Below are 14,858 nucleotides of genomic sequence, written 5' to 3'. Positions count from 1 at the left end.
TTTAACAGTAGATTTTTCAATCTCTTTAATGAATGTCATTGGAATTTTGATGGGAATTGCATTAAACATGTAGATTACTTTTGGGAGTATAGACATTTTTACTATGCTATTTCTATTACGTCTCCAAAAGAGTTAAGAGATGGTTTACTTGTTGATTCTCTCTGCCACTAGACTACAAGGACAAGGGGACCTTGGTCTTCTCCCCTCCCCCGCCCCAGATTAAATAAGTATTTGTTAATTGAATAGTGACATTACTTAAAATCATATTTTACTTCCAACATTACAAGCAGTGAGGGCAACACATCTCAACAAAAGATAAGACATAGATAACATACTACCAGCATATTTAAAAAATTATCTTTCATAAAGATATTCTTAAATTGAAGACACAGTAAATCCATGTGTGAAAAGTTTATACTTCAAACGATATGCAACCCATAGTCCATTAAAATGTTCTGTTCCTATCTAAAAATGAATACCAAACTAATTCTGATGACTGAAAATAAGATGTGTCACATAAAACAATTAAATCACCTGTCCTGCCAATTCCAACCTCTTGTTACCGTAATAATCTCTGTCATCAACTTTATTATCTCCTTGGGCCAGAATTACTCTTCGCACCATCACGGCTGTATAGATACATTTAGCTCGGAAATTGAATTCCTTAACCTGTAATTCAGAAATTAGAGAAAAATTTTGAGACAAGGCACACTAAAATTTAAGGTGCCTCAAGAAAAGAACCAATGTTAAACATTTAATAAGAAAGCACTGACTTACCATACTTCCTAGTTAAAAAAAAAAAAAAATTACCTAGTCTGTAAACTGCCTGAGGTGAAATGACTTTTCAACTCTGTACTCAGCACCAACTTTTCTTTGAAGATGAGTACTACAGTCCCTTCCTTTCCCATACACTTCATGCCACTCCTTCCTTCACTAACAGTGGAGTCCATCAGTTCCTTTGAACTGGCCTATGATGAGTCTGACCAAGAAAATAAAGAAATGATGATAAGCCAACTCTAGGTCTACCCTTAAGCAAACTCTTACTTCTACTTCTTTTCTTTTAGAGTCCTGGGACACCATATGGGAAATCCAGGACACTATGTGGTGGGGAGAGAGGCTGCAATATGAGTGAGAAACCCATCTTGGACAGCAGGTCAGCTGAGTGAACACTGTCCTAAACTATTCTGTAAACTGAAGGTCTTTTTCCTGGTTCATTCATTCTGACTTTACTCTTCACTGGATTATGTACAACCAAATTTTAAAAATGGTAATTCAGGTTAACTACAAAAGTACAAGGGATAATCTTTACAAAGATAATTCAACAAACATCTGTACAACTAGCATTCTATCATTAAGGTGCTTTCGTTATCCAAAAAGTTTTCTGCAGTTATAGTATGAAGGTAGTGAGGTTCCTAACAGAGACCATGGCCTTGGGGATAGCTGGGGAAAATACAGAGATTTTTGCATGTACCGTATCCCTGAGTCATCACAAGAGTCCTGAAATGAAGTATTATTGCTTTCATTATACTGATGAGAACAGTTAAAATTTGCCCGAAGAAAATCAGTTAGCTAAATAAGAAACCAAGATTTGAACAATGATGTCTCTGGCTCCAAAGCCCTCATTGTTTCTACTATTTTGGCTATTTTGAGTTTCAAATCATCTTTCCAATCATCCAATGAACTCAAAGTTCAGTTCAGACCTAGCTTTAAAATAAGAACATTCTAATTCTTTGTATTAGATCAAGGACACACAAACAGCAGCCAAAGGGCAGAAACGAGACCTATGTTCTTAGCTCACTAGGTGTTTTAACATAAGAAAATTGAATCTGAGTCCATCAGTAAGCCACGCTCCACTCTCACAGATGCCTCGACCTTCCATTATTTCACAGTCAGCCCCTAAAGGGACAGTTTATAACCTTTGAATTAGATCATTCAGGAATGGCACACATGGTAACTCTAATTTAGAAAGAGCAGCACATATATTAAGTGGGAAAAGGCATGACTCTTGCCAACACCCCATATGCTAACAAGGCTGATGTGTGTTTAACAGAGAGATCCATGTTAATAGAAAATACATATTATGCATCAGTTCATGGATCAGAAGATTGACTCTAGTTCTTTTTCTAACCACTAATTAGCCAGGTGACAGGGCAAATCATCCAGCTTGATTGAATGAGAGAGCCTTCACTGTAAGTAATAGGCTGAACAATGTGAACTCTAAAAGATGAACTCATCCACTAAGCATTTTAAAAAGTATATATTGTACTGTTATCTATTGTACTAATAGCTATGCAATAGTTGTGAGTGTACTCCATGTCAGAGAACTGCAAACTTAACATGGTAAACTTATATATATTTTGCCACAATAAATAAAAGCATATGAAAAAAGATACTGTAAGCTTATCTTACTCATTTACTTTTGGTGGGGCTGGGGTTTGAACTCGGGGCCTTATGCTTGCAAAACAGACACTTTACCACTTGAGCCACACCTCCAGTCCATTTTGCTCTGGTTGTTTTGGAGAAGGGAGCTTGCAAACTATTTGCCTGGGCTGGCCTTGAACTGCAATCCTCCTGACTCAGCCTCCCAAGTAGTTAGGATTACAGGCTTGAGCTACCAGCACTTTGCTGCTTGTTTTACATGGAAAACTTTAAGGTACCAGCTCTGTCCTTTGAAACCATGAAATCTAGTAGCAGCAGCAATATAGGTATGAATATGAAGTAATTGTAAGACTGAAAACATCATGACAGAATAAATATCATGATAACGATACAGTTAACAGTCTGAACACAATCTGCGATGACAGAAGATTATTTCCAGTGAGTAGTGTAGTCCTCTTTAGAAACCTCTCTTAAGGACAGACTTTAGGCATGCACACTATTATTCACAATTCTTTGCAGAAATTCACAGATTCCATAATCATTCACAGCTGTGAAAGTGTTACTCACCGGTACATGGGTCAGAATGGTAGAAGCCAGGAGCTCTCTTGCCTCTTCTATTTTGGTTTTCTTTGGTCCACCTCCCCACATCCTTTGCCTTCTTACTTTATTGCCTATATATTTTAATGCCTACAAAAAAAAAAAAAAGGTAATAGTGTTTGAATGACATCACTGGAAATCACTTACTAAGCACCTACGCATACATATATTGTAAGCAAAAAAGATAAGGACCCTGATTACAGAGAAAGCTACATTAGGGCAGTCAAAAAATCAAATTTATCATGAATCAGTGACAAAATAATTATAGCACATTGCCTAATCCACTGGTTCCCTTTTTATTTTTAAAACTATTTTCTTCCTATGCAATTGATACATGATCATTGCAGAAAAATTTAAAAATACATGTGTGTATATAAAGGAGCCATCAGTCCTTCACTCAGAGTAACACCATGGGATGGTACTTTTTTCCCTGTCAAAAAGAAATCACACCATGTAAGACCCTTACACTGAAAGCTTCAAAACAATGCTGGGAGAAAAACAAAATCCAAATAAATTGGGGGTTATGGTATTTTCATGGATTGGATGATTAATATTCCATATTAATAAACTCCTAACTGCTAATTAAAACCTGGCTTTTGTAAACCAAGCTTACAGAAGTTCTAGATTCTATCATTTACATAGTAATAGGTAACACGATACTGATAGAAAGTTGGGGTACTTACATTACCTGATTTCAACTATAAAGCTACAGAAACCAAAACAGAGTATTGCTGGCATAAGGACAAAGAGAAGAGAGTAAGAAATCTAGAAATAAACCCATAATATATAATCGGTTGATTTTTTGACAAAGTACCAACCAATGAAGAAGAAAATGTCTTTTCAACAAACAATTGTGAAACAACTAAGTATCCAAAAGCAAAAGTATTAACCTTGATGTCTACTTCAGACCAAATGGAAAAGCCAGTTTACAATGGATCTTAGACCTGACATGAACACCAAACTGTAGGACTTTTCTAGGAAACAAAGAACATATTCTTGACCTCAGGGAAGGCAAAGATTTCTTTAATCAGGATATAGAAAGCAATAACCATAAAAGACAAATAAAAAGCTTCTTGGAAATTTGTTTCTTTCTTTTTTTTCAAAATCAAACAACAGTGAAGAAAAAGAATAGGAAAGCACTGAAACGGGAAAAAATATATGCAATACGTAAATCTGACAAGGAATTTATATCACAAATTTGTTTTTAAAAGGATTGAAATTCATTAACAAAAAGACAACTCAGTAAGGAAAATGAACGAGTAACTGATACATTTGCAAAGCAAAAGTGTTCAACACCATTCATCATCAGAGAAATGAAGATCAAAATGCCCACCCACTAAAAGGGCTGAAAGCACAAAGTCTGATAAACCAAACACTGCCAAGAACAGGAGCAGTCCAGTCTCTTCTGCAGTGCTGGTAGGAATGGAAAACCATACAACCATTTTGGAAAAAGGATTGGAAAGTTATATATACAATTGTTTCTAATGTAGCAGTTCGACTCCTAAGTACCCAAAAAAAGGGGAAAATGTGCATACAAACATCTGTTTTTAACAGGTCTTTACTTATATCCAAAGACTTTAAAAAAAAAAAAGAAACTAAATGAATATTGATAGGAAAATGAAAAGCTGTGGTATATTACATGCAATGGAATATTACTCAGCAATAAAAAAGGAATGAACTACTTGTATAAATGGTATTAAAGGGAATAAAAAAAGAACTTGGATGAATCTCAATGTGCTCTACAAAAGAAGCTAGACATAAAAGAGTACAGACTGATTAATTCCATATATTAAGCTCAATAATTCATGATGAAAATATCAGCACACTGGGAAAAAAATCAGAGTGCAGGAGACATAAGGAAATTTTATGGGATAATGGAAATATATGCCTTGTAAAAGGCATCTTATGCAGTTAAGATCTGCATATTTCAACACACATAAGCTACTTTTTAAAAAAGGACAGCTGAAAAACTGAAGTAGCATGTTTTATTCTGCGGGTGAGAGTGGTAGGAACACACACATCCAAGTGCTGATAACTGGCGAAGCTGGGTGATGGGTGCATGAAGGCTCACTGATCTATTCTACAAACTTTGTATTTGTTGGAGCTTTCTCATAATAAAAAGTTTAAAGAAGATCATGTGGTTCTTGTTATTTTGTTAACAACAACAACATACTTTTTAGAACCTTGCTTTCAGTTCCTCAGAAAAAAAGGGTTGGTATCCCTGATTCTTTACCCCAGAAATGACACCCCAATTAACCTCCTCAGGAAATTCCTTTGTCCTGCTTCAAAACCTAGATGGGCTATCACTTCCTCTCTGAAGCCTTTACTAACCCTGCCCCTCCTTCCCTGCTGTTTGAATTGGTTGTGCATCAAGAATTGAGCACCTTAATTAGTGCTGACATCATGCTACATTTTATTACCTACTAACATCGTGTTTCTTGTCTTTGAAGGAGGGGACTTTGACATTTTTCTCTTTGACACTCAATGCCTAGTACAGTGCCCAAAATGAACAGAACTGCCTCTCCTGTGATAAGATTTGGACATCAAATCTAGGTCTTCCTGTTAAACATGAGAAGAACTAAGATCCTGGAGATACTTGCTGCAATGACAGAGCACTGGTTACTAGTAACCAAGTAACTGATTAAAGCAAATCAGCACAGTTGGTAGGAACCATGAGCAAACAGGCAGGTTGATTTTTCCTAAACTGGGCTGTCTTCATTAAATTTTTGCCTTCTAATTCCCTTGGGAAAGGCTGAAGATTGTTCACCTCTTTGAGGAAGAAACAGAGGGACGCAGAGAAGGTTTTTCCTGGTGGTGCAGCATAAAGTCAACCTTTCCCCTGGAACACCTAGTAATGCTGCCAGAGTCTCATAGTCTGAGGGCTGCAATGAGAGCCCCGCCATTTCACAAATAGCCAAAATGACACCCCGGTACCCCTGTCCCAAAAGGCAGTAAGTAATTTCTTATCTATGCACTAGTCTTTGGCAATGATAATGGAAAACACACATGATAAACAGAGGGAAGGCTTCATGAATGAAGAAATGTGGACAGACTAGAACAGCAGGCAGAAGAAATCGAAATGTTATAACCAATCCATTAAAGTGCCACATCTTCCTAAATTCTGTTGCATTATACAGTGTACTTACTACATTTTCATTTAAAATAGCACAAAACATGTTTTCCTGATATTTGTTCAGTGCAGCAACCAAGTCTGCATTACTCATTCCTCTACACTCTCTTATTAGATGCAAAGAAGTAATCCATGTATAGATGGTGACAAGACTTTCCATGTAGTGAGTGTACAGATGGAGTACAAGCACTTTCAAAGTTATACTTTCTGTTCAGGGAAACAACTTTTATCTTTCTTACGTTAACAATTATATCTTCCCGCTGTATTTCACTGACCTGATCTAAGTCAGCTAGCTAAAAATCTTTTGACAGTGCCTATTTAAATAAATGTATGAATTTCTAACCCACTCTGTAGTCCTTACTCAAACAGCTTTACAATACTTAGGGTTACTTAACCAACAATGGTGACGTCTGTAGTAAAATGCATAATGGACCTCATTAAAGTTATTGGGGTACCTAAATCGCTCCTCCAGGACACTACATAGCTTTAAAGAATGGTGCATCTCCAACAACTGAACCACCTGCACCTGTTCACAGGGTAGATCTTATATTTCCTACTTCCTGGATAATTCTTAATCATTCTTTTCATGTTCTTAGCTTTCTTAGACAATATTTCTTTAGTTTGTAACAAAAACTCTTATTTACCAAATATTTCATTTCCAGTAAAGGCCAAAACCAAACCTAATCCAAACTTTTCTTGATGTTTCTTGCTCAAACATAATAAACAACTATTAAGTGACTGTAGAAAAAGTTTTGTATTTTCAAATCATATAGACTCATATATGCTAATGAACCTTCCTAAATGTTTGGCTTAGTCTACAAAAAATATCAAGATTTGATTTTATAACACATACTAACAGTGGGAATGCTATCTCTACAGCATCCCAGGTGACAAGAGAAAAGCAGATTGTCTTGTGCTAAGAACCCACAGAATAATAATGTACACATGGACAAAAAAGAACAATCTATCGTGGATCTGTGGTAGGGAATTTCTCCCTCCCAGGATGGGTATAAGGAATGAACGTCACACTGACTTATACTTAGCCAAGCACTTTACGAATATGGGACTAAAAAATGCTAAGTATGGCTGCTAGGGCTCTCACACATGGGAAGAAAAGTATCATTACTCTTCTTATGTTTAATGTACACAGAGCTCCCTATTGTCATCTTTGTGTCTTGTCCTAAAATTCCCAGCTTCCAACCAGGACATGAGGAGGTCAGTGAAGACCTAGTGGTAAAAGGGACTATTTTGTAGCCTTTCTGGCAACCTGAAGTAAGTGGGCACTCAGGAAAGGGACAGACACCATATACAACTGGAGGCCCAGAGCAACTAGCAGTAGATAATGGAGAGATGTTAAGGATGGGGGATTAGGGTAGAGTGTTTGCTTAGCATGCATAGACCTGGGTTTGGCCCCCTACACCACAAAAAAAAAAAAAAAAAAAGAAAAGAGAGAGAGAAAACTAAATATTAAGGAGAAAAATGCATGAAAAATAAGTCAACCTACCCTCTACACTAGAATTGTTACATATTTTTTATTATGAGGAAAAAAAATAGTACTTGCCATTACATCAGAACAAAAGCCTCTTGGCCATACCTCCTGCTTCTAAATTAGACACCACAGGCTAGTCATTTGTCTAGGCAAAGTTCTTCCTCCATCCAAAAGAATGAGTCAAAGCTTCTCTACCACTCCTCCCACTCCGACACCTTTCCCAAATCTACCACCCAAACCCACTGCATCTGATGTCTTACTGATGAGCAAGATTAAGGCTCCCATTCCAATTCATAACCAAGGACATGATGAAAGGACACACCTGCATCTGTGTGAAAATCTGAGCTTTCTGGCACTCCTCCAGACTGGGCCCAAATGCAGCCATCACGTGCTCCTCTGTTCCAATCATCTGCACAATTTCCTGGTCACTCTCAACACCCATGGCCTAGGAAGGAAAGAAAAGACAGAAAGAGTGTTGGCTTTGTGTTCACTCACTGACATTTGCTTATGCTAATTTGGCATTGTTTGTGGGTATTACTTCTAAGCAAAAGCTAGGTCTTCTCTCAGAAACGGTGCCATCTGGCATTGGCAGCCTTAGCCTGAGCTGCAGAACCCAAAACAGAAAATTTGATTAGGATGAGGAAAACAGACACTCAAGCATTTTTCACGTTTATAACTTTTCTAAAATTTTTAAATATTCTAAGAGTTTCAACAAGAAAGGAGACCAGAAGGTATATCGGAGAGGACTGGTCACAATTACAAAGGCAAACTGAAAAAGAAAAGCAGCCAAAGGGTAGTGAATCATAAAACATCGAATGCTGAAAATGAGCAGAACCCCAAGTAATTCTGTCACAACATTAATTTTTCTGAGAATTGTCAAATTGTTCATATTCATGCTAAAAGAATTTTCCTAATTGATGTTTTACTTCTCTGGTCTAGAGACGTAAAGGCTTTATGCAGATTTTAAAAGAAATGTTTAAAAACTAAGAATACACTTAACAGGTTTAAGAAAACCCACTTAAGTGTTTCAAGGTGGCAGCGGCTGTGCAGGTCTTTGTAGATCCCAGATGGTCCTAAAGCTCACTCCTTCACACGTTTGTCTGGAACTGTGCCACGTTAAGAAACAGAGCATAATCCCTCTAAACCTCTGTTGGCACGGTAATAATCTGCTTCTTAGAAGTTAGGGGAAAAGTTATGTTTGCATTAAAATTCTTCCTTTAGTTTTGCAAAGACAGAACCAGGGGATAATTGTCCAGTCAAGCTCTCAGTTCTCCTTCACACAGGAGAGAGGGGGACTGCATTCCAGGTTCCAGTGCAGAGCATCAGGGGCATTACCCTCAGCATAACTGAAGGGCGCCCATCCACAAGACATGGTGTCTGAAGTATTCGTTCTCACATGATGCCAGCCGCAGATGCGGGCATCACACACGCCCTTCTCCTTGATGTGCAGCAAGATAGCTAGGGCATTTCTAGCTCAAGATTCTACCATTCTACAGCTGACCTTCAGTGTAAACTCACTGAACGTTCTGAAGATTTGGGGGAGGTTAAATAGATGATGTGTCCATTTGGGCTGACTGTGGTGGTCTTTAAAATGTTCACAAACTCTGACACTCCCCTGAAAAGGCGGGGACTAATTCCCCCCACCCTTGAGTGTAGGCTAAACGTAGTGACCTACTTCTATGAACAGGTGTAAGTGGCACATTATGACTCTGGAGGCTCGGTTATAAGAGCACTGTAACTTCCTGCTTGCTCTAGCTGCCCCATCATGAAGATACTCCAGCAGGCTAGGGGAGGGTCCAGCCTACAACGTGGGTAGAACTGTTAGGAAAGCAGTTCCCCAACTCTGGCTCAGTTTCAGGTGACTGTGCCAGGCTGACATCCTGACTTTGGAAAGACCTGAGTCACAGTCACCAAGCCCAGCACCCCTAAATTCCTGACCAACAGGAGTTGGGCAGTAACTTGTTACACAGCACAGATAACTAACAAAACAACTTCTGCAATCAAATTAATTATTTGAACCTAATGGTTTTTTCTTTTGGTTTTTTGAGACAAGGTCTTGCTATGTATATAGCCCGGGCTACCCTGGAACTCCTGCCTCAGCCTTCCAATTGCTGGTATCATTAGGTTTGTTCAAACATTTTTTTGTTCTTCAATAAAGAAATTCTCAGGACACAAATCTCCTTTTTTGATACTTCTACCTCTAATTTGATATGAAATATTTATTCAAATGGATACTGGAAATAAACTCTACCATTTAAAAAATGACACAAATTTATGAAAATACTCAGCCTTTCATGGATTAAAGAATAGCAATTTTTAAAAAATGACCAGATTCTCTTAGTTCAGGCACATTCAGTAGCATTGGCTCTTATGTGGGGAGACATATATATAAAACCATCTACAGCCTCTCCTCAGCCACAAGTACCCAATCAAAATACCAGAAGACTCTTTCTCTGTGAAAAGCTAATTAGAGACCAACTTAATTTTGTCAACTTCTAAAAAATTGTTATATGGGTTTCAATGGAATCAAAATAGAAGAAAAAAATAAATAAACGAAGGCAACTAGTTTGCAGTGGAATCCAACTCTGCATCTTTAAACTTGCCTATGAAATTTTTAACCAGGGCACTTCATGTCTAAGCAAAGAGCCCAAATACTAATGGAGACCTACAGGCCAAGCATGAGGAATGACAGAGCACGCAATCAAAGATGGCAGCAGTGTTCTGGATGAACCCTTCCTTTAGGCATGTTAGCATCTAAATCATGTGAGTCAAAGGTTATTTTAGTAATTTTTATTTCAGTAATCCCCAAGTGAAAAAGACTTCAAACTCAACTGCCTTACTTGACATGTAGATTGCCACTTTAAATTGTCCTGATACTAAATCTGAGTAGCGATGTTTAAATTGTGCAACGTTCTAAACGGACCGATTAGGTCCTCCAAATATGTTTAAATTGTGAAACAAAGACATGCCAAGCACACTGTAAGTGACGCCATGTGTGCAGAAAGCATGAACACCTCCAAAGCTTTTCAGCAAAGGGACTAAACTCTACATCAAGTCACTGAAATACAGCAGCCATAACTCAGTCAAGTTATCATCAAAAGAGCTCCAGTTCCAAAGACTGAAATGACTTTATGACTACTTAGCCTTCAGTAGTCACAGCTACAAATAAATGACATATTGCTATGGAAACGAACAAAATGCCCAACCATTTTGCTTTAGACATAATTTAGACATCTGAAAACTAGCTTTACATGGAACTCTTTGTAGTCCAGATATCTGAAATCATTCCCACTAACACGTCAAAAGTGAAAGCTACATAATAACCTTATAAAAAATAGCAGATAGAATATGTTTTGGCAGAAGGTCACTAGCAGTCTGGCAAGCAGCAACAAGGCTGAACAAAACCAAGGAAGGTGCTCTTTAAAAAGTGGCCTGCAGTCTTCTTGGATGTCCAGGGTGACTTTTAAAGACAGAAAAAAAGGAATCGTATCAGTGAGCAGACGAGAATGATTTGCACACTAATGGTGATATGCTGAAATACATTGTGTGACGGTCACAAGGGGGATAACTTCTTAAAATGTCTAACTCAGAAACCTCTGTTTTTTCTTTAAAGCAACATGCATCTATTACTAACAGCAGTCCTAGCTGATAATAATGGAATTGGGATGACTCTAACTCTGTAATTGTTTCTAACAATAAAAAAAATTCCTAAATAAGCTGGTTTTCTAGAAACAAGGCCCAGCTCCCCAGAAACTGTATCCTCTTTTCCACAAAATCTTTCTGCTACAGGTGCCATCACAGTGTAAGTGCCCAATGCCTGGGAATACAAAGTGGGAAGTGGGGAAGATTCATGGGCAAGAGAACCTCTGTGGTGATTCAAGTCCATAAATAAGGCTGATCTAGGTCTTAAAAGCTTTAGCCGTCATATTCAGGCTCAGCATGGAATCTGGAAACCCTGCTGCTTCTGTCACTTTTAGCCAATTGTTGGTTATAATCAACAACCATGAAGTCCTAATGACTGTCAAGGTCTGTATTAGGGCCACACAACACAGAAAGAGAAATGATGTGCCTTTCCTGGCATCCCAGTTTCTTTTCCCCAGCTTCTGACAATGTAAGTGGGGAGGGAGAGCTAAGGAAAGAGAAAGGGTGTCCCCTTTAAGGGCATTCTTCTTTAAAAAAACAAACAAACAAAAAACCCATGATCTCATTTGTGCTTCACAACAGTCCTGGGTGTTTTCCCTTTTAGAGATGAGTTATCCAGGACTGAAAGAGATTGGGAAATCTGCCTAAGGTCACATAGCTAGTAAATAGAGAAGCTGGGATTTAACCTAATTCTGTCTGATTCTAAGATATCCAATGCTCTATGCTGCCTCCAAGCTGGAAAAGTCTTAATAGTGGTTATCAAACAAGTTCTCATCAGTTTACTGAAACATCCCTCAAGTGCAAGGCCAAAGAAGTGATTATGTAGGACCAAAATATTTAGTTCATTACTATGAGCTAAATTTTTCAAATGTTTACCTTAACTTTTACACACTACTGATTAGATTAACATATACACTCCTGGAAAAACTTGGCAATATGTATGAAGGGTTTTTTTTTATTAAAAAAAGATACACTTCTCTCAGGACTAAAGTCTCACAAAATATCAGCAATCTGCACAAACATTTATATGTAAGGACAGCTCACAGGGTTGTATATAACAGTGAAAACACTTAGATAAAATAAATGATACCTAAATGTCGCACTATAGGAAACTGGTGAAATAAATTATGCATACCACATGTGTGCAACTTCAAATAAAATTGCAGTGTATGTTACAAAAACCACAAGGACTGGAAAAATATATCAAAGAGCTATACTTTTCAATGGCTTTCTGAATTTTCACAATACAAGAACTATTTTGTAATCAAAAGGGAAAAAGTTTAACAGAAAAAGAAACAAAAAAAAGAAAAAAGGGAAAAATTTGAAATCTCAACTACTGATTACATATGTATGCAGACTGCTAATATATAACCCCATTCTAAAAAGATTTGTCAGCTACACATATATGTATATAGTTACAACACAAATACTAAACAAATTTGACAAAGAAACTGTTCTATTAAACCTTTGTCACCTAGTCAAAAAAAGGAGTACTTAAAACTTTTCAGATTTTTATGCATTCATGCATCTCATTATACATTTTATACATGAATGGTAAAAGATTACATGCATTGCAATTAATTAAGATTTCTGTTCTAAAGAAAGCATCGTCAAGTGTCTAAAATTTTCAAAAAGTCCTTTGGTACATGGAAACATACTGCCCTCTGCTGGAGATGTAATTCTACATCCGTAGGTAAGATTTTATCACTATGCACACAAAACACTTATGTTGGGTTGTGAGATGCCCACCACAAAAGCCAACATTCCTCCTATGCTTAAAAAATACAAGCCTCAAAGAAAGGAAATAAGAAGTTATCTGTAGTTAAAGAATTCTCTCCGGACCCCTGATATAATGGTTCTGGTGTTGTGATTATCACTGTCATCCTGAAAGAAAATAAATGGCTCCATCCACAGTTGCCTTCCATTCACAGAACTCAGAAGTACATTAAGATATACTAAACATAGAAAATGTTCCCTAGAATACGGGTATTTCCCAAGTTAAAGAACCTGCCTTTTCAACATCTACTGAATTCCTATGAACAACTGAGGGTGTGCTCCCTGGTCCCAACCACCAGCATGACTTGGAAGAGCCTGGCTTCCTCCCTGACTCTCATGCTCTTTCATCTGGTGATACCTTTAACAGGAGAGGCTCAATCCTTTCTTTACTACTCCTTTGGGGATTATACTCAAATGCCAGATTTGTTAATCCCCCTCCTCCAAGATATCTTCCTGTCATTTGCTACTGTGACCCAAAAGATAATTCTACTAACAACTGCTAAACAGAAATACTTAGTTCAAAAGTGAAACTGAATGATAACCAATGAAAATTATCTGACGTATTCAGTATCTCTTCAAATATTCTGAACTCTTTACTTCAATTAAACTAGTCATTAAGATTTATTTAACACCTATATACAGTTAAATCATTACTCATGGCAGTTACATTGATAAAGCTGCTGAATTACATTTAATTAGCAAACACTGAACCACTGCTCCAAGGTTACATTCTTACAAGTCTATAGTCACATTTTTCTCAACTGATCAATACAGAACCTCTATTTATGTGTACTTTTGTTTAAAAACACATTTATTTGGTACAGGCATGGTGGTGCATGTCTGTAATCCCAGCTACTCAAGAGGCAGAGATAGCAGGATTTGGGTTTGAGGCCAGTCTCTACAAAAAGTTAATGAGAACCTATCTCAAAAACAAGCTGGGCTTGATGAAGGACACCTGAAATCCTACCTACTCAGGAGGCAGAGGTAGGAGGATTATGTCTAGGCCAGCTGGGGCAAAGTCAGCATAAGATCCTATATAAAAAATAAAATAAAAGCAAAGGCCTGGTGGTGTACCTCAAATAGTAGAGTGCTTGCCTACAAGCCCAAAGCCCTGAGTTCAACTCGCAGGAGCACCCCAAAATACCCAAAAACCCCACCACCTTATTTAGAGCCAGGTAATTCCAGCACATGGGAGGTTGAGGCAGGAGGATGGCAAGTTCAAGGCCAGCTTGGGCTACACAGCAAGACCCTATGTCAAAAAAATCAAACCAAGCAAAAGCAACAACAAAAGTTGAATCCACAGCCCAAACTACTTAATTTATTCCTGAATAATGTTAAACACATCTATTTTCCCCACTGGGCACATTATCGTCTTCTTGGACTTAAGAACAGTAGACACTGCTTCAGTGTGACACTCAAGAATCACCTTATTCAGCTAAACCACTAACAAAAGTACCAAAAATATGGCACAAAATATACTCAAAAAGGAGCGAAAAAAGATGCATCTTGTGCATCAGGGAACCCATGTCTTCTGCTGCTCTGTGTTTCATTGGATAACCACAAAAACACGACAAGCATTTATGACAAGCATTTATTTGGAACATATGAATAAATTTCAGCAAATAGGTTAATTCACAAATATGGAATTCATGAACGCTGAGGATCAAATGTATCACATAATCAACTTTTTTTTGTTTTATTTAATGACTAATACTATAATTTAGGTGTTTGTAGAATGTGTATTATATTAATATTTCAGAACAAGTTAAATGAGCCACTATGTACTATTTGAGCAAATTATACCTATAAACATTACTTCTGTAGTGGAGGGGGCACTGTTTTCTC

At 37.5% G+C, this 14,858-nt stretch overlaps 1 protein-coding gene across 4 annotated transcripts in view; it reads right to left on the bottom strand.

The window, feature by feature from the left end:
* Polr3b (RNA polymerase III subunit B) overlaps positions 1 to 14,858 on the bottom strand; it is a 117,197-nt gene that overhangs the window by 79,102 nt on the left and 23,237 nt on the right. For all 4 annotated transcript variants that reach the window (XM_074084293.1, XM_074084292.1, XM_020184475.2 and 1 more), the window contains 3 exons: positions 7,918 to 8,040; positions 2,947 to 3,066; positions 535 to 669 (listed from right to left, as the gene is read on the bottom strand). In XM_074084293.1, coding sequence (XP_073940394.1) covers positions 535 to 669; positions 2,947 to 3,066; positions 7,918 to 8,040 — 378 coding nt within the window. The remainder of the gene's footprint in view (positions 1 to 534; positions 670 to 2,946; positions 3,067 to 7,917; positions 8,041 to 14,858) is intronic.

This window comes from Castor canadensis, chromosome 8 (genome assembly GCF_047511655.1).
Source record: "Castor canadensis chromosome 8, mCasCan1.hap1v2, whole genome shotgun sequence".
Lineage (NCBI taxonomy): Eukaryota > Metazoa > Chordata > Mammalia > Rodentia > Castoridae > Castor > Castor canadensis.
This window is presented reverse-complemented; position numbering and strand designations above follow the sequence as displayed.